General features: G+C 38.1%; 1 protein-coding gene across 20 annotated transcripts in view; it reads left to right on the forward strand.

Moving 5' to 3' along the window:
* The window catches only part of Pcm1 (pericentriolar material 1), a 90,131-nt gene extending 65,173 nt beyond the window's left edge, over positions 1 to 24,958 (forward strand). For all 20 annotated transcript variants that reach the window (XM_048330922.1, XM_048330908.1, XM_048330907.1 and 17 more), the window contains 10 exons: positions 702 to 836; positions 11,144 to 11,341; positions 12,195 to 12,257; positions 12,490 to 12,625; positions 13,129 to 13,289; positions 16,411 to 16,483; positions 18,060 to 18,316; positions 20,629 to 20,721; positions 20,885 to 21,005; positions 22,988 to 24,958. In XM_048330922.1, the coding sequence (XP_048186879.1) occupies positions 702 to 836; positions 11,144 to 11,341; positions 12,195 to 12,257; positions 12,490 to 12,625; positions 13,129 to 13,289; positions 16,411 to 16,483; positions 18,060 to 18,316; positions 20,629 to 20,721; positions 20,885 to 21,005; positions 22,988 to 23,013 (1,263 nt within the window). In that variant the 3' untranslated portion in view covers positions 23,014 to 24,958. The remainder of the gene's footprint in view (positions 1 to 701; positions 837 to 11,143; positions 11,342 to 12,194; positions 12,258 to 12,489; positions 12,626 to 13,128; positions 13,290 to 16,410; positions 16,484 to 18,059; positions 18,317 to 20,628; positions 20,722 to 20,884; positions 21,006 to 22,987) is intronic.
* The last annotated feature ends 1,623 nt before the right edge of the window (positions 24,959 to 26,581 follow it).

A 26,581-nucleotide genomic window follows, 5' to 3' on the forward strand; every position in this document is an offset into this window, starting at 1 on the left:
ATATTACTCAATATAGACTTTGCTAGATTGATCTCAGAAAATTAACCATGGTTAGAATTATATTGTAGGGAGAAAGTTAAAGAAAATTAGGGGGTGATATCAACCCACAAGACATTTCATAATATGTATATAGAAGACATTTTAGTTGTTGGAATGTGAGGAAGACTGGGTGCTCCTATGCCCTATGGTGTTAATAGCATGAAGATCCAGACTAGAGTTATGGCTAAAGTGGTAGAATGCTGGCTGTGAGCAAACCGAACAAAAAAAACAAACTGGGCAAAAACAGAGGCCTTAAGTTCAAGCCTCAACACCAGGTGGGGATGGATATATATATATATATATATATATATATATATATATATATATGTATATATATATTCTCCATCTGTCCAATAATAGACAATTAGGTGGAAGGAAACTAATTGGTTGTAGGAGTAATTGAAATTATCTGAATTGTAAACAGGATGTAAGGCAAATTGAAGCTATAACATAAATAGTTCTTAATAGAGAAAGGTTGGATGAGCCAGTTTCTTTTACTAGCCATCATCTGGTATAGTGGGTCAAAATTGCCAAGCCTCTCAGTGTTGTTGTCATGGACATTTTATGGACAACGTGACAAGTGAGAAGGATCTATGCTAGAGAAATGAATTATTTGACTAGTATTTTTTAAAACAATACTAACCCATTAGAATTTTTCTTAGGAACACATGGATGAAGTATGTTCTTCTCAGCTTCTCACTTCAGTAAGACGCATGGTTTTAACCCTTACCCAGCAAAATGATGAGAGCAAAGAGTTTGTAAAGTTCTTTCATAAACAACTTGGAAGTATTTTACAGGTAGGTAATCATTTATACCTGTATTCCTAATCAGTATCTACTATTCTTTAGTACTCTTCCCCTCCCCACCTTTTTTTTCCTGCTGATCCTACAACTTGAACTTAGAGCCTGGGCACTGTCCTTTGAGTTCTTTTGCTCAAGGGTAGTGCTCTACCACTTGACCTATAGTTCCACTTCTGGCTTCTTTTTGGTTAATTGGAGATCTCACAGTCTTTTCTGTCCAGGCTGGCTTAACCTGCAGTCCTCAGAGCTCAGCCTCCTGAATAGCTAACATTATAGCCATGAGCTTAGGACTTTAATTTATTTTTTTGTCACATTCTGATATTGTACATTTTGTCACATTCTGATATTCAGACATTCGTCTTAACATTCATTTAATACATTCCAGGTTATTCCATTACTTAGAAGTTCTTTTAGGTCATGTATGTTCATTTATTTTATTCATCTCTAAAACCTCCCTCGATTATAATAACAAACACTTTTGCTGCTTTTTTAATCATTGGGAGCAGTTTAAATCTAAAATGTTTAGTAAGTGTTCTGTGAATTTTCTAAAATAAACTTTGACTAATCTGCCAGCTAATGAAACTTTTTAGAATGTAACATTGTTTTTCTTATTAACATATATTAATTACACTTAATAGGTTATGAGATATTTCAATATACAGTATTCATAGTGTTTGTAGATTCAGCCATGGTAGCATTTCCCTCCCCCTGTCATTTCTTTATGATTGAAGCCTTTGAAGCTTATTTCTACATCTTTATAAAATACAAAAGGCATTGTGAACTATAGTCATCCCACTACTACAGAACAGCAGAACTCGTTCCTTATGTCTTTTGTTTTTATACCTGTTGTCTGACTTCTCGATTCCCTCCTCCTACTACACTGCTAGCCATAGAAATCAGTGTTCTATTCTTAGATGTAACAGTAATTTTAAATTAGGCCAGTATTTCTCACCTAGGGAGGATTTTTTTTTTGTACCTCCTGGGAGATATTTAACAACATTTGAATATATTTTGTCATAGCAAGTAAGGTGAGGAGAGGTAGGAAGAGGAAAGGTACTAGGTAGGTAGGCCAGGTATGCTGCTTAAACATGCTATAATGTCTTTCACAAGAGAATTGTGCAGTCTTTAATGTCACTTGTACCCGGGATGAGAAACTTTGTTTAAATAAGGATACTTTATGTCATATAAAAACAGCTTTACCCTTTATCTGAATATTTTCCCATTGAGTTTTGTTTCTTTCTTTTTGGGGGGGGGGGGCAGTCCTGGGGCTTGGACTCAGGGCCTGAGCACTGTCCCTGGCTTCTTTTTGCTCAAGGCTAGCACTCTGCCACTTGAGCCACAGCGCCACTTCTGGCCATTTTCTGTATATGTGGTGCTGGGGAATCGAACCCAGGGCCTCATGTATATATATATATATATATATATGAGGCAGGCACTCTTGCCACTAGGCCATATCCCCAACCCTGAGTTTTGTTTCTTGATAGGTATTATTACTCCAAATTAGGCAATACATGAGCAGTAAAGTATAAACTCAACAGTAGTCTCCATTTAATAGTGTCATCATGTAATTTATAAGGAATAAGACATCAGTGATTTTGTACATTGTAGGACTCCTTTAAATAAAATTCACTAACAAAATTTGCTACCAGGGGCTGGGGATATAGCCTAGTGGCAAGAGTGCCTGCCTCGGATACACGAGGCCCTAGGTTCGATTCCCCAGCACCACATATACAGAAAACGGCCAGAAGCGGCGCTGTGGCTCAAGTGGCAGAGTGCTAGCCTTGAGCGGGAAGAAGCCAGGGACAGTGCTCAGGCCCTGAGTCCAAGGCCCAGGACTGGCCAAAAAAAAAAAAAAAAAAAAATTTGCTACCAGAAAACCGAAAGGTTGTAGAGAAGATATGCCTGTAGAAATTTTGAAATATTTTAGATGAATGTATTTTTTTAATTTAACTAGATTGCTTGTTCCTATAGGAAGAAATAGCTATTTTACAAAGAGAAATTACTAACAGTTCATATTGTTAAATCAAGATCCATTCACCCATCCTTAGTTTTGCTTAATTATAGACAGATACCATAATATTAGTTTAGAAGTGGGGTTTTTTTCCCCCTAAGTCTAAGATGATGTAACTGGATTTCTTTCACCTCATCCCTTTTTTTAAAAAAACTGGGGCACATATATGAAGAGTGAAAATTTATATTAATACCTAGAATATAATTCTATTTATGAGCTAGAATTTAATTTTCTAAAACTTATAGAATTTCCTTTCACAGGGCACTTAGCATAGGTACTTGCTTGCATGATTGAATTAGTAATAGTGCGGAGACACTGAACATCATACTTATTTTCTAAAAAGTAAAAGCCATATTTTTTTTGGAAGAACAGGAAAGCAGTTTTAATAAAACGTGTGGAATATGACAGATTTATTCATTTGATGCTATATTTGAACTTGAATAGAACTTCTTTTTTTTAATATTTTTTTTTATTATTAATTGAACATAAATTTTTTTACAAGGTGTTGTGCAAAGAGGGTGAAGTTACATAGTAGGGCAGTGTGTACATTTCTTGTGATATCTTACAACCTGTTTTTCCATCCCTTGTCTAGGTCAGGTAGACCCATATGCAATATACAATGTATCAAGCACATATACAGTGTTCACAGACTTGGTCTCTACTGTCTCTCCGTCTCCCTTTGTTAACAGTCATATATCAGGGAGATCATGCCCCTTTGTTTTCTGTGTTCTAGGCTTGTCTCACTCAACATTATTTGTTCGAGTTCTGTCCATTTCCCTGCGAATAACAATATTTCACCATTCCTAATCGCTATGTAGTATTCCATTGTATATAAGTACCATATTTTTTGGATCCATTCGTCTGTGGAGGGGCATCTGGGTTGTTTCCATATTTTGGCTATTGTGAATTGTGCCGCGATAAACATGGAAGTACAAATGTCTTTTTTTTTTAATTTTTTTTATTATTAATTGAACATAAAATTTTTTTTACAAGGTGTTGTGCAAAGAGGGTGCAGTTACATAGTAGGGGAGTGTGTACATTTCTTGTGATATCTTACAACCTGTTTTTCCATCCCTTGTCTAGGTCAGGTAGACCCATATGCAATATACAGTGTATCAAGCACATATACAGTGTTCACAGACTTGGTCTCTACTGTCTCTCCATCTCCCTTTGTTAACAGTCATATATCAGGGAGATCATGCCCCTTTGTTTTCTGTGTTCTAGGCTTGTCTCACTCAACATTATTTGTTCGAGTTCTGACCATTTCCCTGCGAATAACAATATTTCACCATTCCTAATCGCTATGTAGTATTCCATTGTGTATAAGTACCATATTTTTTGGATCCATTCATCTGTGGAGGGGCATCTGGGTTGTTTCCAAATTTTGGCTATTGTGAATTGTGCCGCGATAAACATGGAAGTACAAATGTCCTTTTGATATCTTGGGTTTTGCTGTTTAGGATAGATGCCTAGGAGTGGTATGGCTGGGTCATAGGGTAGGACTAGATTGAGCTTTTTGAGAAACCTCCATACTGTTCTCCAAAGTGGTTGTACTAATTTGCACTCCCACCAACAATGGAGAAGGGTTCCTCTTTCCCCACAGCCCCTCCAGCATTTGTTGTTTCCTGAGTTCAGAGTATAGGCCATTCTAACTGGGGTGAGGTGGTATCTCAGGGTTGTTTTTATTTGCATTTCCTTTACTAGCAGGGATGTTGAGCATTTCCTCATGTGTTTCTTTGCCATTTTTATATCTTCTCTTGTGAAGTCTCTCTTTAGCTCTTTTGCCCATTTCCTAATAGGTTTATTGGGCTTGGAGGGGCTTAGTTTTTTGAGTTCTCTGTAGATGACAGATCAGGCCTTTGTCTGTTGCTGTGCTGGTAAATATCCTTTCCCATATCGTTGGCTGTCTTTCTATTTTGGTGGCTATGACCTTAGCTGTGCAGAAACTTTTTAATTTGTAGTAGTCCCATTTGTCAAGTCTTTCCCCTATTTGTTGTGCCCCTGGGACTCTATTCAGGAAGTTCCTTCCTGTGCCTATAAGTTCTAGTGTCTTTCCTACTCTGTCCTTCAGTAGTTTCAAGGATTCAGGTCTGATATTGAGGTCCTTGATCCATTTTGAGTTGATCTTGGTGCATGGTGATAGGCTTGGGTCTACTTTGAGTTTTCTGCATATGGCTGCCCAGTTCTCCCAGCACCAGTAGTTGAAGATGCTATATTTATTCCATTGTATGTCTTTAGCTCCTTTGTCGAATATCAGTTGGCTGTAAGAGTGCGGTTTTATTTCTGGGTCTTCACTTCTAATCCACTGGTCTTCCGATCTGTTTTTATACCAATACCATGCTGTTTTTGTTATGATGGCCTTGTAGTAGAGCTTGAAGTCTGGTATTGTGATACCTCCTGCACTATTTTTTTTGCCTAGAATTGCTTTGGCTATTCTAGGTTTTTTGCTGTTCCATATGAATTTATGGATTGGTTTCTCTATTTCAGTGAAGAATGTGGCTGCGATTTTGATAGGTATTGCATTGAATTTGTATAACAATTTGGGTAATATGGCCATTTTCACTATATTGATTCTGCCTATCCATGAGCATGGGTGGTCTTTCCATCTCCTTGTGTCTTCTTTGATTTCCCTTATTAGATTTTTGTAGTTTTCATTGAATAGGTCCGTCACGTCCTTGGTTAAGTTGATCCCTAGGTACTTTATTCTTTTTTTGGCTACTGTAAATGGAATTGTTTCCATAATTTCCTTTTCTGTTTGTCTATTGCTGGTGTACAGAAAAGCTGCTGACTTTTGTGGATTGATTTTGTATCCTGCTACTTTGACAAATTGGTTTATTAGGTGTAGGAGTTTGGGGACTGAGTTTTTTGGGTCCTTCAGATATAAGATCATGTCGTCTGCGAATAGGGATAACTTGATTTCTTCCTTGCCGATGTGGATCCCTTTGATATCCTCCTCTTGCCTTATTGCTATGGCTAGGGATTCCAGCACTATGTTGAACAGAAGTGGGGAGAGTGGGCATCCTTGTCTTGTTACTGAGTTTAGGGGGAATGATTTAAGTTTCTCTCCATTTAATATGATATTAGCAGTTGGTCTGTTGTATATGGCTTTTATTGTTTTGAGGACTGTTCCATCTATTCCTGTTCTCTCCAAAGCTTTTAATAGGTATGGATGTTGTATTTTGTCAAAGGCTTTTGGGGCATCGACTGAGATAACAATGTAATTCTTAATTTTAGATCTGTTTATGTGGTGAATTATGTTGATTGATTTACGGATGTTGAACCATCCTTTTGACTGAGGGATGAAGCCTACTTGGTCATGATGTATGATATTCTTGATCAGTTTCTGGATCCTGTTAGCTAATATTTTATTGAGGAGCTTTGCGTCTGTGTTCATTAGTGATATTGGTCTGTAGTTCTCTTTTTTTGTTGGGTCTTTGCCTGGTTTGGGAATGAGTATGATATTAGCTTCGTAGAATGAGTTTGGGATTTCTCCCTCTGTTTCTATTTCGCGGAAGAGTTTGAGGAGTATTGGTATTAGCTCCTCACTAAAGGTTTTGTAGAATTCGTTGGTGAATCCATCTGGGCCTGGGCTTTTCTTAGTAGGGAGGTTCTTGATTACCTCCTGTATCTCACCGTAAGTTATTGGTTTATTTAGTTGATTTATTTCTTCTTGGTTCAGTTTGGGCAGTTTGTACTTCTGTAAGAATTGATCCATTTCTGTAAAATTATTGTTTTTTGCTGAGTAGAGGTTTTGGAAATAGCTCCTTATGATTGTTTGAATATCGTGTGTACTTGTTGTAATTTTTCCAGTGGAGTCCCTGATTTTACGTATATGAGTCTCTTCTTTTTTTTGTGAGTCTTGCAAGGGGTCTGTCAATTTTGTTTATTTTCTCAAAGAACCAGCTTTTAGTCTTATTTATTTGTTGAATGGTCTTTCTATTTTCAATCAGATTTATCTCTTCTTTAATCTTTGTGATCTCTCCCCTCCTAGTCGTTTTAGATTCTGTCATTTCTTGTTTCTCCAGTTATTTTAGTTTCATCGTGAGGGTATTCACCTGCTCTGCTTCCATTCTTTTAATGTGGGTGCTGAGTGCAATGATCTTGCCCCTCAGTACTGCCTTAGCTGTGTCCCATAGGTTTCTTTGTGATGTGTTTTCTTTGTCATTGTGGCTTATGAATTCGTTGATTTCATCTTTAATTTGGTCTGTGGCCCAAGTGTTGGATAGCAGCATGGGGTTTAGCCTCCAAGAGTGTGTATAGTGTCTGTGGTTTCCTTTGTTGTTGAGGGTTACCTTTAATCCACTGTGATCAGATATAATACATGGGATGACGTCAATACTTTTGTATTTGCTGAGGTTCTTTGTGTGGGCTATGACGTGGTCTATTTTGGAATATGAACCATGGGCTGCTGAAAAGAAGGTGTATTGGGTTTCTGTAGGGTGAAAGGTTCTATATAGGTCTGTTAGATCCATTTGGGAAATGGTGTTATTTAGGTCCTCAGCTCCCTTACTAATCCTCTGAGTGTTGGATCTGTCTCTTGGAGAGAGAGGAGTATTAAAGTCACCCACTATGATTGTGTTTGCGTCTATCTTGCTCCGTAATTCTGTGAGAATTTGCTTGACGTATGTCGGGCCTCTTTTGTTTGGTGAGTATACATTTATCACCGTGATGTCTTGATTCTGGATTTTTCCTTGTATTAATATGTAGTGTCCTTCTTTGTCTTTTTGAGTGGACTTTAAAGAGAAGTCCAGCTTGTCTGAGATCAGAATGGCTACACCTGCCGTTTTGGTGGGTGCATTTGCTTGGTAGATCTTGCTCCATCCTTTCATTCGAAGCCTGTTTTTGTCCCTTGCTGTAAGGTGGGTCTCTTGTAGACAGCAGGTGGCAACTTTTTGTTTGCGAATCCATTCTGCCAGTCTGCTCCTCTTAATCGGGGAGTTTAAGCCATTTATATTTAAAGAGATCAAGGATAAGGGTGTTTTTTCTCCTTCCATTTTCTTGTTGGGCTGTTTTTTCCTCTTTTTTTTTTTCTTCTTTCTTTAGTGAGCTGGTCTTTCTGCTGGACTTTGGCTATTGAAGTTTCTTTCTGATTCTGTCTGTGTGTCTTTTACGATCTCTGTTGGCTGGGGTTCCCCTCTTAATATTTGCTGTAGGGCTGGTTTTTTATTGACATACTCCTTTAGCTCCTCTTTGGTGTGGAAAGATCTGGTTCTCCCTTCGAATGTGAACTCCAATTTCGCTGGATATTTGATCCGAGGTTGCAAATTGTTATTCTGGAGTACTTGGATGGTGTTCTTCCACTCACTTCGAGCTTGGTAAGTTTGTGTGGATAAGTCAGATGTTATTCGAATCCTCTACCCATTGAAAAAAGTTTCCTTCTTCGCTTTGGCTGAATTCAGAATTTGCTCTTTAATCTTGAGGTCTGTAGTCTTGAATATTATGTGCCTTGGGGTGGTTTTCCTGGGGTCTGGCCTGCCAGGTGTCCTATAGGCTTCGGTTACCTGGATGGGGTCCCCTGTGAGATTGGGGAAGTTTTCTGCAATAACTTTATTGAGAACATGATTAAGCCCTCTATTCTGATTTTCAGCTCCTTCTTCTATTCCGATTATGCGCAGATTATATCTCTTGTCTTTGTCCATTAGTTCCTGGATTAATCTTCCCTGAAGCTTCACCTTTTCTTGGAGAGTGGTCATTTTCTGGTTGTTGTCAGCTGCTTCATCGTCCAGGCGAGAGATTCTGGATTCTATATGGTCCACTCTTTGTGTTATGGTTTCAATTGCAGAGTTTATGGATGTCAGAGAGCTATTCATGGTTGTCATATCAGCTCTGATCGTGGAAATTTCTTCCTTTAAAGAGTTGTATTTTAAATCTATTTTTTCATGCATTTCAATTCTCAGGATGTGGAGATTTTCTTTAAAGGCGGCTTGCATTGTATCCATTTTTGCTTCCATTTCTTTAAACGAGGCTTGCATTGTATCCATTTTTGCTTCCATTTCTTTCTTGGCTTCCTGGGTGTCCTTCCAGATTTCCGCTCTAAACTCCTGGAATTGTTTTCTGATTTCGTTTCTGACGCTTTCGATCATTCCTGTTAACATGGCCTCGTTTGCTTTTTTAGTCTCCATCTCCTCTTCAGTTGTGCTGCTTTTTGGAGCTGGCAAGTTGGCTTGTCCTTTGATGAACTGAGTTATGTTTCTTTGTGATTTGCGCATCTGGAAATCTGGGTGGCTTCTCAGGTTTGATTTGTAGCTCTTTCCTCCCTCCTGTATAGGCGTATCTGCGGCAGCAGGTGCTGCCGCTGTGGCCCCGCCCACCAGTGCAGGGTACACGCCTACCAGAGTGGGCGCTGTCGCCGGGGGCCCCGCCCTCCTGTGCACTGTTGTCCACTACAACATGCACTTTAGTGGGATATACCTCCCAGAGCGAGTCCTGGGTTGTTGGGTTGTGCTTGCGCCCTCCCGCGAGTCCGTTGGTGGGGGGCGGTATGTGTGGGGCCCAGTGGGATCGACTGTCCGGGTGTGGCTTGGCATCCTCAGACCTCGCCTGTGCTGCGAGGTGGGGGGACGTGATCAGGCTCAGGTGACCCTGCTGGACTGGTATTGCCCACCAGCGCCTGTGATTTTAGTTGTGAGAGTCTGCGAGGTCCAGGCGCCTCGGGTGGGGCTTGCCCTGCCGGCCGTCCCCCGGCCCCTGTTGGGAAGGGGACGGGGCCGGTTCTGCCAGTTCAGGAACCTGTGGGGCCTTGGGGCCGTTCCGCCCTTCCCCTGCTAAACTGGCTTCCCAGCGCCTGATGGGAGCTTCCCGCCTGATTTGGGGGTTCTTTGTTCCCTCGGGAGTGGGGAGGGGGAGGGAGATCTAGCTTCTTTTCGGGCTTGGGTCTCCCGTTGGGGGAAGGGATTATGGGGGACTCACTTTTGCTGCTTTGTGTGTGTGTGTCCCGCGCAGCCGTTGGCCCTTCAGGGGTTGGCGAAGTGTCGTGGTGGCTTCCCCCGTTCCCTCTTTCTGCTGCGCTGGGTTCCCTTGTCCGAACCCGGTGTGGACCCGAACTTCTGGTCGCTGCCGGTGTGTGTCTTGGTCCGCACCCTGCCTTGTGACCGTGGGGTCTCCCGCTATATGAATTCTGCGCTCCTGGCAGCCTGTCTGCCGATCGCCGGGTTCCCCTTTCCCAGCCTGGCCCTGTTTGGGCCAGGGTCGGCTGGTGAGGGGATGTGCCCCGGAGAATCTCCGGCTCCATGTAGGTTTTCGGTTCTTCTTTTTTGCTCCTTTTTGTTTTCCTGCATTTCTCCACTGCTTCTGGCTGCTGGTTTTGCTGGGTTCTTGATGGGGTGTTGGGTGTTGGAGTTCCCAGCTCGCTATTCAGTTGGTGCGAGTCGGGGTGCCTCCCTATTCTTTCGGCGCCATTTTTCCCCCGAACTTTTTCTTTTTTAAACTTTTCTGTAATTATGTAACAAAAGGGGGAGCTAAAAATACTCTAATGATGCTTGATGAAAGGAGCCCTGTATTTTTCTCACAGCACTTAGTGACTTCCTGTGAGTTTATATGTGTATCCTGTGAGTTTATATATGTATCTTCTGATTCGGGGAATAGAAATTTTCCATGTCTAAGAAGTTAGGTACTAAATTTATGGAAGACTTTTCTTCCCCCTTCTACCATTTATTCATTAAGCATGATTGACTGGCAAGACTCTCTTAGTAATGTGTAATATTTCTTTAGTGATTTTAGTCATTACTTTCAAGTTCTTCAATACTCAGCAGTCTTATTTCCTTTTAGATAACTATTTAAAACGTCATCTTTTAATCATATATTGCAGGCTGGGAATGTGGCTTAGCAGTAGAGTGCTTGCCTTGCATGCATGAAGCCCAGGGTTCGATTCCTCAGCACCACATAAACAGAAAAGGCCAGAGGTGGCACTGTGGCTCAAGTGGTAGAGTGCTAGCCTTAAACAAAAAGAAGCAAGGGGGCTGAGGATGTGGCCTAGTGTCAAGAGTGCTTGCCTTGTATACATGAGGCCCTGGGTTCAATTCCCCAGCACCACATATACAGAAAATGGCCAGAAGTGTCGCTGTGGCTCAAGTGGCAGAGTGCTAGCCTTGAGCAAAAAGAAGCCAGGGACAGTGCTCAGGCCCTGAGTCCAAGCCCAGGACTGGCCAAAAAAATAAAAAAGAAGTAAGGGACAGTGCTCAGGCCGAGTTCAAGCCCCAGTACTGGCAAAAAAAAAAAAAAAGAAAAGAAAAAAAGAAAAAATCATATATATTGCTGTTTTAATCTTAAAATTATTTAATTTATCATCAAATAGGATTCACTGGCAAAATTTGCAGGCAGAAAACTGAAAGACTGTGGAGAAGACCTTCTTGTGGAAATATCTGAAGTTTTGTTTAATGAATTAGCTTTCTTTAAGCTGATGCAAGATTTGGATAATAATAGTGTAACTGTTAAACAGAGATGTAAAAGGAAAATAGAAGCAACTGGGGTGATACAATCTTATGCCAAAGAGGTAAAGTAACCTTCATTTTTATTTTAGGAGTAGCTGTAATTAGCCTGTAACTATAATTTTTTATCATTATCACTTATTATGATTTATGTCTCCAGAGAGGCAAGGAGCAATGAAATCTTGTCTTTAACCAGCTACTTGTCAAAGCTTTTATCAATCTCCATGAAGTCTCGAAGGATATATATCACTCAGGGTGACTCCCAACTAATAGACATGCCTGTTTATTGGTTAGGGCTTTAGTTTCGCATCCCTGTATACCTGTAGTATACAAATCTTATAGATCCTCCCTTACCGAACCTTCATACGTAAGGACTCTTAGGCAGAATTGAGCTGTTGAGAAAACAGAGGAAAAGCTGTGAAGGCAGAAGCACATTAAGTGGAATGGTAAGAATGTAGTATTGACGTTGCACCAATTGGTTAGGCCAAGTTACGTAGCCTTTGAAACTTCTATAAAGACATTTTAAACATGATGGAAACCCATAGTGAAGTTTGGAATAGAGGACTGAATGACATAATATATACAGCTTAAAACAATTGTCTCGATATCATTTTATTAAGCAAGGATCATTGTAGAGGAGAAGGAGAAGCAGGAGAAACAGTTGTAATATTTAGCACTTGTCCAGATAGAAAAATGATAGGTTAATATCTTAAGGTTGGTGTATAACAGAAGATACGTTTTGATAATTGAATCAGTGAATAAAGCATTGTAATCAGCTTGGATGTGGATAATGATAATAAGTGAAGGCTAGTTTCTAATTTATTGGGTTTGACATTAAAGTAACATTTACCTGAGGTTTAGGGAGCTGGAATTGCCTAGATGTTTTTGTTAAATTCTGCTTAATTAATTTGCTTTTAGGCCAAAAGGATTCTTGAAGGAGATCATGGCTCACCTGCTGGAGAGATAGATGATGAAGATAAAGTATGTGCCAATTAATTTATGGCTATTGGTTACATCAGTTTTATCAGCTTTTGCCTTAGTATTTGAGAGCAAGCTATATCATCAAATTTCTATTCTTTATTCTTTTAAAAACAAAACTAGACTGTCCAAAATATCCTTGTATATATAGTAACCATTAGTTTTAAGATAGCAACCTCATATGCCTTTTTCAAAGTATTTTAAAAAAATTAATTACTCATATTATTTTTGTCAGGACAAGGATGAAACTGAAACAGTTAAGCAGACTCAGACATCAGAGGTATATGATGCCAAAGGTCCCAAAACTGTAAGATCTGATGTTTCTGATCAAGAGGAAGATGAAGAAAGTGAAGCATGTCCAGTGTCTATTAGTAAGTTTAAAGGCTTTGAACCATGTTTAGTTAATTCTTTATAGATCACTATCTGAACATTTTGGAGAGGAATATAATGATATCGAATTAAGAATCGAATTCTGAATTTGAATGTGAGTAAGTTAGTAACCTGATTTAATTACTTGGCCTTGGCTAGCATGATCACTTACGTGCAAGAAGATCATGATTTTGAGGGATCATCTTGAGACCCTGTCTCAGGAAAACAAACATAACAACTTTGCCTTTCTGTACCACAGTTTCTAGTAGTTTGAAGATTTCAGGCATACTGTGTAAAGCACCTACATTGCCATGCAGGAATATAGTAAATGGTAGCCATTATTAAGATTAAATGGTGAGGGTGGGGATTAAATGATGGGGAGGATCTACATGTTGATTCTAAAGTTTACATACCAGCCTGGTCGACACAACAAGATCCCATCTCTAAAGAACAAAAAACGATGAACTTGTGAAATTTACTAAAAATTGTTTATTAATCAACATAGACTTATCTAAAGCTGAAACTCAGGCTTTAACTAATTATGGAAGTGGAGAAGATGAAAATGAGGATGAAGAAATAGAAGAATTTGAAGAGAGCCCTGTGGATGTACAGACTTCTCTTCAGGCTAATATAGAAACTACAGAAGAGAATGAGCACCAGAGTCTGGTAGGTATTCCAGTACCCATCAGCATCTGTTCTGCCAGTCCTTAGTTCAACGACTGAAAGCAAAGGCTTTCTGAAAAATCTCAAAATTTATAGCTGCTCTCATTTTTATATTTTAACATTGGTTAGAATATTTTGTTTTATTTACTATGAAGATTTTGTAACCAGTCTTAACTATTAGATATGTTATAGGGTTTGGTTTTGCCAGTCCCAGGGCTTCAACTCAGCCTGAGCTGCTTTTGCTCAAAGTTGGCACTCTACCACTTGAGCCACAGTGCCAGTTGGGCATTTTTTGTCTATGTGGTACTGAGGAATCAAAAGCAAAGCTTCATGAATTCTAGGCAAGCACTCTACCACTAAGCCACATTCCCAGCCCTAGAGGATTTTAAAAAATTAAGTCTTTATATTTGTCCTCTAGTCCTATATGAAAATCATATGCAACAAAAAAAAAACTCATTTTCTTTGCAAGTTTCACTTCATCTTGCTCCAGAGACAGTACTTTGTCCAATATTTTTTCTGTTATTTGAATTGTATACATTTTGGTCAGATCTATGTTTAACCAGGTGTTTAGTCTTAACCAAACTATAAATACTATTGACTGCTAAACCAACAAGCATTATTTATTTGCCGATTCTTGTATATTTTCCTCAGTTTAATAGTTATATCAGTTGATATTGATTTGCTTTGAATATATTCCCAATTTTCTGCTGTATCCTGATCTTCAGTATCCTCAGCAGAATTCATACATAAACTAAATTTAATTTTTCCCTTTTTTTTCCCCTTGAGCATTACATCTTCCTACTTCATTCTAGATTTATTCATACTCTATCTTTTTTTTTCCTTCTTTTTATGCTGGTAGGAGAGCTTGAACCTCAAGGCTTCAGTTCTCACTTGGCTTTTTTGCTCAGAACTGGCACAATGCCATTTGAGCCACGCCTCCACTGTGGCATTTTTGCCAGTTAAGAGAGGAAGAGAAGAGTCTCAAGGGTGCTTCTATCAGGAAGTACATTTGTCCATTTATGTTATGTCCTTTCCCAGGTCTCTTTAGAATTCAGTCTTTTTACTTTCTTTATTGGCTTTATTTTTAGAGGAACATATTAACATCTAGCACTTCTGAGAAATGAGCAGTTAAACCTTTTGGAGACTTACCAAGGAAAATTCTTATATACTGATTCTAATGTGTTTAAATTTTTTTTCTGGGAATTGGCACTGTAGTAGAGCACTAACCTTGAGCCAAAAAACTCATGGACAGCACCCTGAGTTCAAGCCCCATGATTGATCCCAAAAAAAACCAAAAAGTCTGTATTGAAAGCCAACTTTCCTGTGTGGAAAAATATTTTCTTCAGATCTTTGAAGGTACTACTTCATTGTTTACTTGTATCTTTTTCTACTCTCCATCCTCCAAAAGTTTTATCCACTTAGAATTCTGAAATTTACAATAATATACTTTCTTCTCAATCTTTTTTCCATTTATTATATGGTCATTTGAGTGGATCTTCTCCATTTATATTTTCCTCTTAGTGATTTGCTTTTTCTACCATAGTCTCTTTGTCAGATATTGATAGTTCTTAGAAGATAATCATCTTCTTTCTCTTCTCTGGGCTCACTGCTTTATCTTTTTACTTTTGCTTTCTGGATTTCCTCAGCCTTAACAGTTAGATGAAATTATTTCCATGGCCATATTTAGTATCTAAGTAACATTTTCTGCTATTACTTTTTTATGGTGTCATTATATTATGGAAGCAATATCAATTATCTACTAATTATATTAAATTATTTGATTGATGTTATATTAAATTACTGATTATATTCACTTATCTGCTGATTTTATATTTAAGAATGATATACAAAAATTTGGTTTGGGTTTTTTTGGGGGGAGTCTTGAACCAAAGCCTCATGTTTGCTAGACAGGTGCTCTACCACTTCAGCCATGCCTCCAATCCTCTTTTGCATTGATTGTTTTTTTGAGGTAGGATCTTGTTTTATGCAGGGTGGACCTGTCCTCCCTGTGCTTCCTCACATCTCAAGGGATGACAGCAACACACCACTGTAATTAGCCATTGTGTTTCTTAGGTAGCAGGGATGACTGACTGACATTGTCTAAAATAAAATCTCATGAACTTTATGCTTGAGCTGGCTTGAAACAGATCTTCTGCGTGCACCTGTAATCCTAACTACTTAGGAGGTATTGATTGAGGATGGCATTTCAAAGCCAACCTGGGTAGGAAGGTCTCATCTCCAATAAACTGTTCAAAAAAAGCCAGAAGTGGTAGAAAAAGCTCAAGTGGTAGAACACTAGCTTGGAGGAAAAAGACAGCACGCAGGCCCAGAGTTCAAGCCCCAGGACTGGCAGAAGAACCAAACCTTAGCTCTCCCAATCTCCCCTTGAAGCTAGGATTATAAACTTGAGCCTCTGTGCCTACCTTGGTTTGCTTTTTTGTTGTTGTTGTTTCTCCATAGGATGTGAGGTAGACAGCCAATTTTCTGATAGAAATTCTTACATGTCTGTATCCATTTGTCTTTGTTTCAAAGTGGTTTAATTCAAAGATTTCCCATTTTCCTGCCTGGGAGCATATTAGTTTTGCTGCTGGTATGTGGAGCTGAATGTTGAGAGAGGGGTGGAGTGCCCCTATTATTACATACACTTGCACTATATCTATATCCTTCAGTTTTTAGTATGGAATTTGTTGCTACTTTTATTGATGACTTCTTTACCCAAGTACTAGGCTCACTATTTGTTTCTGTAAAATGTAATCTGTTAGACATAAGAACCTAGAAATCCACATTTTTCTTAAGCAGTTTTAAGCCTAACCCCTGTAGTCTTATTTTTAATTACTAGCCCTTACTCTTGACACCGTATTTTCCCTACCTAGAATCTGATACTTCTAATTATGGTGTGAATCTCAGTTTCTTGTTTTCTACTTACAGGTGCTTAGCTTTGCTCATCTTTCTCCACCTGCTCACTTCCTCTCTTTCCTTGTAATGCTTACATGTATAGATATCTTTTTGTGTTTTTTAAGATCGTTTGAAGCTTTAATGGACAAAACATACAGTACTCAGCATCTCCTTTATATTGGTCATATATTTTAAGGCCTTCATACCAAAACATTTTTTTTCTTTTTAGATTCCACAACAAGAACTGGAAAAAAGAGCAGAGAGCAATAATTTTCAACCAGACCAGGTGCCCCCTGGTAAAAGTAAGAAAGTTAAATAACTTCAATTTTAAGATTAAAGAACTTATTTTACTTTATTGTAAAGGTGATATACAGTGGGATTACAGTCAGATAAGTAAGGAAATGAGTACAATTCTTGTCACACATTGTTACCCCCTCCCTGTTTTCTCCTGCTCTCCCTCCCCCTCGGCTTCCCTCCTTCCCAAGTTGTAAAATACTTTTCCAGCACAGAGTCTTGTGACTCTTGCATTGCTTCACCCTTTGTCCTCACCATTAAACAACCTTTTATGTTCCAAAACTTTATTAAACATTAAAACTAGAGTAAGTGGCACTAGAAATGAGGCTTAGTGGTAATTAAAGTGCTTGCTTAGCATGCATGAAGCCCTGGGTTCGATTCCTCAGTACTACATAAACAGAAAGGCCAGAAGTGGTGCTGTGGCTCAAGTGGTAGAGTGCTAGCCTTGAGCAAAAGAAGCTCAGGGACAGTGCTCAGACCCCGAGTTCAAGCCCCAGGAAAAAAAAAAATCCAAAAAACTAGAGTAAGTTTGAAGGCACTTTGAACTTGATACCTGTTTTGTAACTCTATCTTATGTTTTCTAAGAGAGAAACGTTAACAAATGTTTACCTGCCTATACAGAAAAAATTCTTTTTCAGGGCATATCTTCACATACAAATGAGGAGGATTAAAAAAAAACAAACAAAAAACAGTATTCCTGAATTATAGCCTAAGTCCAAATGAGATTCCAAAACCCTCAGTTAATAGGAGCTAGGAACTTTTTTTGGCTGGTCTGCCTCTCACTATCCAGGTAGTGAAAAATGACCCCTTGCTCAGCATGGGGTAAGCTTTTATGAGTGGAGGTTACATCATTGGCAGTAACTCAGGGACCTTTGAGTCCATTTGTTCTTTTACATAAACATCAGTCTTTGTGGCTCGCAATAGGCTGCCCACACTGGCAACATAGCATGTGGTGGGCAGTGGCATCACTGGTATGTGTTGTCAGGTAAGCAAGCAGATTTACAGAAGCAGAACTTAGCCTTGAGTTACAGATACAAAACATAGGCCCAGTCAGCATTACCATTACTCACTTTATAAAAACCAAATCATAGTCTAAAAGCAAAATATAGCCTTGAACAGGGGTGGTGTTTTCTTAGAGATGATCCTCATTAGCTTTTTCTTTAAAACATAACAACATTGTTAGCAGGGCTTTCTGGCTAATACAGCCAGTACAACTCAGTACAGCCGGTGATAAACTTCAAGGTTGTCAGTGACCCTCTGTGAAGCTGTCAACTCAGTGAACTCAAGTGAGGGAGAGATGCTGCTTTGCTTTAGCAAGGATGGAAAATTTTGCCTTCAATATTCAGGCCTATTTCTGATGTCCTATTTATGATTTTTCATTAGTCAGTTTCATTAGTCAATTTCATTAGTCAATCTCTTCAACTAAATTTGAGACCCACTGCTAATGACAATTTGTAGTTTTCTTTTCTTTTGGCTCTTCAATGTCTTAATCACTCCTATTCATGTATATTAACTTGAACAACATGTACGTTAAATTGAACAACTGTTGGATTATACTGAAGTTAAACTTTGTTTTGATGGCAGCTGATCAAGTTAATTCTCCTGTGAAACCTTGTTACCTTAATATCTTGGAAAATGAGCAACCTTTAAATAGTGCTGGCCAGAAGGACTCAGTTACTACTATTGATTCATCTAAACAGCCTGACCTTTTGCCAGTACCTTTAACTGAAATGGAAACTTTAGTGCCTAAAGTCAAAGAAGTTAAGTCTACCCAGGAAACTCCTGAGAGCTCTCTGGCTGGAAGTCCTGATACTGAATCTCCTGTGTTAGTCAATGACTATGTAAGTGTCACCTGGGTTTCTAAATTTTTTTTTTCTGTTTTCATATTAACATTTTAAGCATATAAATCAAACTCTATTTTGTGTTTAGAACTTGTCTGAATATTTTTATTTTTTATTCATGCTTCAGGCATTAGCAGAAGAGTGATTATAATTTATGATGAACATCTCAAACCTTAAAGCTTTTCATAGTTTTGATAAGGAGTTTTATAGGTAATAACTTTTAAGAGAGTTCAAGTTCAGCAGAAGTGATCATGGTACATTAGTATCTGAACTACTCTACACTAACAGTATAGCTCAAGTGGTATAGTACCAGCTGAGTAAGCATAAGGCTGCTAAAGGCCCTAAATTCAGATCCATGAAACTAGTACCCCTTTCCACCCAAAAAAATAAAACAGCCTAAGATTTCTACTTTGTTACTTGGTAGACACAAGATACTATTCAAAATTATAAGGAGAGCTAGAGAATGAAAATCCACTCGAGGTTTAAAGGAGCTACAGTTTGGTATGATTACAAAAGCAAGTTACTAAATTCATTTCTCATGTTTTTAACTGAGCCTCAACATAGCTGATGTGTTAAAAAAAAAAAAAAAAAGTTGTAGGCTGGGGATATAGCCTAGTGGCAAGAGTGCCTGCCTCGGATACACGAGGCCCTAGGTTCGATTCCCCAGCACCACATATACAGAAAACGGCCAGAAGCGGCGCTGTGGCTCAAGTGGCAGAGTGCTAGCCTTGAGCGGGAAGAAGCCAGGGACAGTGCTCAGGCCCTGAGTCCAAGGCCCAGGACTGGCCAAAAAAAAAAAAAATTGTAAAAAGTTAGGTGCCAGTGGCTCACACCTGTAATCCTAAGTATTCAGGAGGATGAGATCTGAGAATCTTTGTTTGAAGCCAACCTATGTAGGAATATCTGTGACACATCTCCAATTAGCCACCAGAAAACTGCAAGTGGCTGGTTCTGTGGCTCAAAGTAGTGGAGTGCTGGCCATGAGAGAAAAAGCTCAGTGACAGTACTCAGGCCCTGAGTTCAAGTCCTACAATGAATGGGGGGAAAGGTTGTGCATATATTAGTGTGTGTGTGTGTATATATATATATATATATATATATATATGTATATGTATGTATGATGTATATATATATAGAGAGAGAGAGAGAGAGAAAAGATGTATGTTTGTATGTAAATAGCTCTGATCCATTCATTCTGTAAACATATTAACAAGTACTGAAGCTGTAGTTCAGTAGTAGAGTTTTTGCCCACTATGCACAAAGGTGTGGGTTTGATTATCAGTACTGAGGAAAAGTAGGATTTTTGTTGTTGGTTGTAGGGCTTGAATTCAGGGCCTGGTCACTGTCCTGACCTTTTGTCACTGACCTTTTGCTCAAGGTTAGTACTGTACCACTTGGAGCCACAGTTCCACTTCCAGTTTTTTTGAGTGATTAACTGGAGATGAGAGTCTCACAGACTTTTCTCTGCCTGGGCTGGCCGTGAAACATGATCCTCATATCTCAGCCTCATAAATAGCTAGGATTACAGCTATGAGCCACTGGTGCCTGGCCTGAAAGTAGGATATTTTTAAGAAATTTAAAAAAGTTATTTTAGAACTAAATGTAAGTGTTGATCTTCCTTTATCTGATGAATCAACTCATAAGTGAAAGTAAAAGTTTGACAGTATGCTTATAGCTGTAGTTACATAGCCCATCTCAAGAACTGTAAGTTTCTGATTTGTATAAACATGAATATAGAAAGAAAACTCATGAGTGAGACAATTACTGACACAAACATATGTATATAAGAATCTTCTTGGGCTGGGGATAGGGCTTAGGGGTAGAATGCTTGCCTTGCATGCATGAAGCCCCAGGTTCAATTCTTTAGCACCACATAAAAAGAAAAAGCCAGAAGTAGCTCTGTGACTCAAGTGGTAGATTGTTAGCCTTGAGCAAAAAGAAGCCCAGTGAGTCCAAGACCCAGGACTGGCAAAAGAAAAAAAAAAAATCTTCTTTATTCTTTTGTGGGGTGCCTGGGCCTTGAACTCAAGGCCTGGGTGCTGTTGCTATTTTACCCAAGGCTAGCACTCTAATGCTTGAGCTAGATTGACTTTTGGCTTCCTGATGTTTATTGGAGATGAGAATCTCACGAACTTTCTTGCTTGGCTATCTTTAAACCACAATCCTCAGGTTTCAGTGTTCTAAGTAGCTAGCATTATGGCCGTGAACCACCAGCACCTAGCTTTTTATTCATTTTATTTGTTGGCATGGATGATTTAGAATTTGATCCAAAAGTAGAATCTGCTTTTTCTTATTAAATATTTTTCTTATAGGAAGCGGAATCTGGTAACATTAGCCAAAAGTCTGATGAAGAAGATTTTGTGAAAGTTGAAGATTTACCACTTAAACTGACCATATATTCAGAGGTAAAATTTTAATTAATTAAAACTTTAATTAGAAACTTGCTTTTGTATAACATATGATTGAGATGAAAAATGATATTTTATTTTTAATTAGAAACTTGCTTTTATATAACAAATATGATTGAGGTAAAAAACATGATTGATATTCTTATTTTTCATTCCAAAGGCAGATCTAAGGAAGAAAATGGTAGAAGAAGAACAGAGAAACCATTTATATTTATCTGGTGAAATATGTGAAATGCAGACTGAAGAATTAGCTGGAAATTCTCAGAAACTGAAAGAACCTGGTAAAGCTATCCATTTTAATCCTATACTTGAAAATTACTGAATATGATCCTACTTTTTAAATATGGTTTTCATATATGCTACTAGTACTTAGGGGATTGTAAGCCTATTATTAGGAGGAAGCATTCTATTAAAAAATTTTAGTTCTTTCAGTTTTAAAACATTATCAGAATTTTTGTTTTTCTTAAATTGTGCCTTTCCTACGGCTTCAACTCAGGGCCTGTGTACTAACCTTGAGTTTTTGTGTTGATGGCTAGTGTTCTACCACTTAAGCCACAGCCCACTTTCAGCTTTTTTTTTTTTTCTTAATTGGAGATTAATTAATTGGAGTCTCATGATCTTTCCTGCCGAGTCTGGCTTTGAACTGCAGGTCCTCAGATCTCATCCTCTTGAGATGTTTACCAAATAAATGTGTGTGTATATAGTTGAAGGGAGGTATAAAAGACTTAGTGGCCAATATAGTAAACCTGTTTCTTTTAATTACTGGATTTTATTTCTAGAGAGAGAGATTTTTGTACTGTTATATAATTTTTGTTGATGTTTTAAATATCTCATCTTCCCTGTAACAAATATGGATTCAGTCCCTTCTCAGTGTTTGCATAGATTTTTTTTTTGGTTCTTTACTCTTGTTATATTTGAAATAATGTACATTTTCTGTAAAAACTTATTAAACATATGTGTTGTTTTCGTGTCCACAGTAATTAAACCTTAAATTTCCTGTTTTTTTTTTTGTTTTTTTTTTTGTTTGTTTGTTTTTTTGCCAGTCCTGGGCCTTGGACTCAGGGCCTGAGCACTGTCCCTGGCTTCTTCCCGCTCAAGGCTAGCACTCTGCCGCTTGAGCCACAGCGCCGCTTCTGGCCGTTTTCTGTATATGTGGTGCTGGGGAATCGAACCTAGGGCCCCGTGTATCGGAGGCAGGCACTCTTGCCACTAGGCTATATCCCCAGCCCCCTGTTTTTTTTTTATATAAGCACCATTTGTTATAAAGCCAGATGTCATTCCTAGTTTTCCTTCTTTATGGATATAATATCACAACTGCTGAGCCACTCAGACAATGTTTTTCTTATTATCTATCAATCGTCATTTGGTTAAAATAATTTATGATTTAGACCATATCAGATAAAACCTCCAATAATGCCCGAGTTTTCAGCTAACCTGCTGCCTGTTTTAGTACTGGGGTTTGCGCTCAAGTACTGGGGCTTTTTACTCAAGGCTGATGCTGCACTACAGCTCCACTTCTGGCTTTTTGCTAAAGATAAGTCTAATGGACCTTCCTGGCTGAGCTAGCTTCTAACCTCCACCCTCAGATCTCAGCTTATTGCAATTACAAGCATGAACCACAAGCTCCTGACCAACTCTTTGAGTTCACTTAATCATTTTTGTTGCAATTTCCCTTTTTTTTTTATTACTGTCTTTAGTTGTACAAAGAGGTTGCCATTTGACAAAGCAGTTTATGAGTACAATTTGCAGTCTCTTTTTTTTTCTAGTAAGGTTTTTGGACAGACAAGAATCTGTACTGGGCATTGGTGGCTCATGCCTATAATAACTAGCTACCCAGGAGGCTGAGATCTGAGGATCATAATTAAAAGCAAGCCCAGGCAGAAACATCTATGAGACTTTTATTCTCCAATTAAGCACCAAAAAGACAGCCAGAAGTGGAGCTGTGTCTCAAATGATTGAGCACTAGCTTTATGCACAAAAGGTCAGGCACAATGTCCAGACCTAAGTTCAAGCCCAGGACTTCTAGGAGTTGCCCCCACCACCTCCCCCTAAAAAAACCTGTTCAGACTGCCATCATGAAATAGAAATGCTTACCTGTTATTTCACTATGTATTATCTAAGTTAGGATTTCCTTTAAATATCCTTATATGATAAGGCTAATTTAAAATAGAAGTTTTAAGGGAAGAGAATAATATTAAAAATAAACTTTATAAGCAGTTTCTTAATTCACTAAGTAATTTAAGTATTGTTATTCTGTTTTCAGAAACAGTGGGAACCCAGAATGTATAAGATGTCAGCAGAGACTCTTCTAACACTCTTTACATACAGTGCTTACATGAAAAATGACGCTAAATAAACATCAGTTTGATCTGTATAAAAATGTAAATTAGTTTGACACTGTATTTTTGATAGGTGTGCTAATTTCTGCTCATGGCAGTTTAAGACATCAGAAACTAATCCTGGACCGATTCAAGCACTGATACACTGTGTTTGTTTGTTTGTTTGTTTTCTTTTGTGGTCTTGGTTTTTCTCATTGTGATGTTTGGTAACATTAAATTTAAAATGTAGTTTTAAATAAAGTTTGACATATCTTTAAAGTACCTTTTTTGGAAATTATGTTGAATTCTATACTGCAAATTGCTATCATAAATATATATTGTTTTGGGCTGTCCAGAGAGAGCAAAAGTTAAGAATTAGAGAAATATTTATTCCAAAGTCAGTCATTCAAATATTGCCAGTGTTGATTCTATTTAGTCAAATGTTTTCCCTGCCCTGTTACAAGTTATAAAGGTAACCAGGGATACTTGTGAAGTTATCATTTATATGTTAATCGATTTAAATTGCTTATAAATATGTGCTTAGCACCTAAAGCTTACTTAATTATCCGTTATGTGAATATTATTCAGAATTTTCAATTCTATCTGTTGCCTCAGTCTAAAAATTTTTAGTTAGCTTTATATAGTTAACAAGTGCTATTTGTCCATAGATAACATTCTGATTAGTATTAAAGAAAATCCTAACTCATGTAGAGATAAATGGAACTGAATTTATGTTAACAAAAAATTTTGTATGCCTTTGGACAACTTTAAAACCAAAGCCAGGTAGCTAATCCTGTCTAGTAGCTGATTGTGTGTGTAATGAGAGAAGCAAGGTCACAGATTATATAGTAAGTATTGAATAAGAAAGTATTGATGTGTGTTTTTATCCATGCCTGCTTATAGTTATAGGCCCATTTAGGCATCAAAGTGCCAGTTAATGAAGAAGTCAGTCTTAACAGTTCTTCCTTGAATAAAACAAGAATGTGTGAAGAATTCTTAGCTTCTAGTACTGTTTTAAATTTGTTAGATTGTCTAAAATACTTCTTACAAAAGAACTTACTTGGTGGTATGATATTTCTTTAAAATTCTTACTTGTTTGAGATATTAGTTGGAACTATACAAGTCCAGTTACTAAATAATGAATGAACATTGTCCTGTGAGGACAATAGTAATATTATACCTAAATTTTAAAAATGTACAGCATTACACATCCCAATACAGGAGTTGTTATGTAGTTGGACTGACTTTAGGGACATGGGGATAATAATTTTTATTGTATCTATAGGCAGCTTCTAGATTTTCTAGATTTTAGCAGAAAAGAGGACATAATTTTGGTACTCAAGCCATATTTACATCATCTGCCCCTCTTCCATGCGTATTAAAGATACAAGGTTGGTCAAAGGCAGGAAGCTAAGGCAGAAAGGTTGTGAGTTTGAGGCCACCCTAGGCTACCTACCACCATGGGGTATAGAGTGAGACCTGTCTCCAAAATAAAACAAGACAGACACAGTATTAAGAGTTATTCAATATGTTATTGCAGTAGGTAATACCTATCCTTATCAAAATAGCTTATTTGACTTGTGTTTAGCTTTTCTCTAACTCTGTTGTTTTTCTATTTAGTAGATACTTTCGTTTTAACATACCCAGGAATTAAGAGCAGATAGCTTGTTTAATATGTTTTAGTAACTATTGCTAAAAGGTAAGACATTAAATATTCTTATTTTAAATTTTTAAGTTAAAATTATGGTTATGATAGAAGGAGTAAAGGTAATAATGAATTAGTTACTACTACTATGCAGATTGAGGTAATGCCTAAAATAATGACCTAGCCAGGCTGTGGAGGAACTTTGTAATATTTCCTCTGGGTAAATGTTTTTTCATTGTTAATAAATGTATATCCTACATACAACCCTGAACTGTATGTTTATTTAAATTGACACTTGTACTGGAGAATCAGAACAGGTTTTATTCTGAGGATGTAAATATTAGATACAATTTAATAAAGTCAATGTGGAGAGTAGGGATATGAGAGTGAGACTTGGAAGAAAATTGTTATACTCAGAGGTCTCAGCAAAGGTGTCACCACAGGGCACATAGGATGGTAGGGGACCACCCAAATTGCTTCCAGCAGGGAAAGCCGCCTTTATTGAGGTTTCTTGGAATGTGGTCAACCTGGGAAAATACTGATGAGGATAAGAGGATGTTTGGGCCTGTAGACAGGAATTGACTGGTTTAACCATGTGTAACCTTTGCTGTCCCTAAGAAAGCTAGAAGTGTTTGCAGGAATGGGCTTTTCCTAAAGAGGAAACTCTTTCCAGTGTCAAAATTTAGAAAGTATAATTAATATACATGTGATATAGAAAACATTCTTTTATTTCCTCATAAATACATGTTTTGTGTCCAACCTACAGGGTTATCAGCTCTCTGGATTTCACTTATTTTACAAATAAGATTATCTAATCACCATGACTGGGAGAGCCAGCCTGACCTGTTTTAGTGGGTGTGCAACTCTGATTGCTACTCTGATATTTCCTGTCTTTACTTACATGTCTGTTTGATTCTGCTGTCTGGATCAGCTTGTGAAAATTCAGAAATTCAGTGAAGGCCTGAAAGCCTATGATGTTCACAAGTTGGACCAGCAACTTTCCTAGTCTTTAATTTGGTTATTTAAAAAACCTGATTACAGCATAAAACTTATACAGTAGAGTCTTACTCTCTTATACTAAATATAGATGTTTATCATCTGTGTATCACATTTTTGTACGTTTTCCTTTCCATGTCTGGAGAGCTTTCACTATACCGCCTGAGATGTCATTCTCCCTTGCTGTCTTTTGCCATCTCCCCTTTTTCCCAGTCCCTCACTCTTACTACTACCTTCAAAAATGTTTGGGGCTGAGAATATGGCCTAGTGGTAAAAGTGCTTGCTTCATATACATGAAGCCCTGGGTTTAATTCCTCAGCATCACATATATAGAAAAAGCCGGAAGTGGCGCTATGGTTCAAATGGTAGAGTGCTAAGCCTTGAGCAAAAAGAAGCCAGGGACAGTGCTCAGGCCCTGAGTCCAAGCCCCAGGACTGGCAAAAAAAAAAAAAAAAATGTTTGATAAAAGAACAACACAATTTATAAGTTAGAGAATTAGCATTTCAAGTATCTTTTTTAATTAAAAAATTTCAAATTGACGTTTGGTTATATCACACGAATATTCTTTTTATTATACAAGAGTCCAATAGATAAATCATTAAAAACTTTGGAGGATTTTGCTTGGTTTTTGGCAGTTGTGGGGCTTGAACTCAGGGCCTGAGCCCTTCCCTAACCTCTTCTGCTCAAGGCTTCACTTCCAGTTTGAGGGTGGTTAATTTGACATTGAAAGGAAAATTATCCCAGAAGAACCAAGACAGTAGGCGAAGTCACATAGAGCAAAAGAGTTTATTGCCAGCAGGGCAGGCAAGGCCAAGTTCCCACAGAGGAAAGGAAAATGGCACCTGATCTTTCTCTCAGGGGGGTCTTTATATCCTCATGCAACTAAGGTGGGAGGTGC

This window comes from Perognathus longimembris, chromosome 21 (assembly GCF_023159225.1).
Source record: "Perognathus longimembris pacificus isolate PPM17 chromosome 21, ASM2315922v1, whole genome shotgun sequence".
Classification (NCBI taxonomy): domain Eukaryota; kingdom Metazoa; phylum Chordata; class Mammalia; order Rodentia; family Heteromyidae; genus Perognathus; species Perognathus longimembris.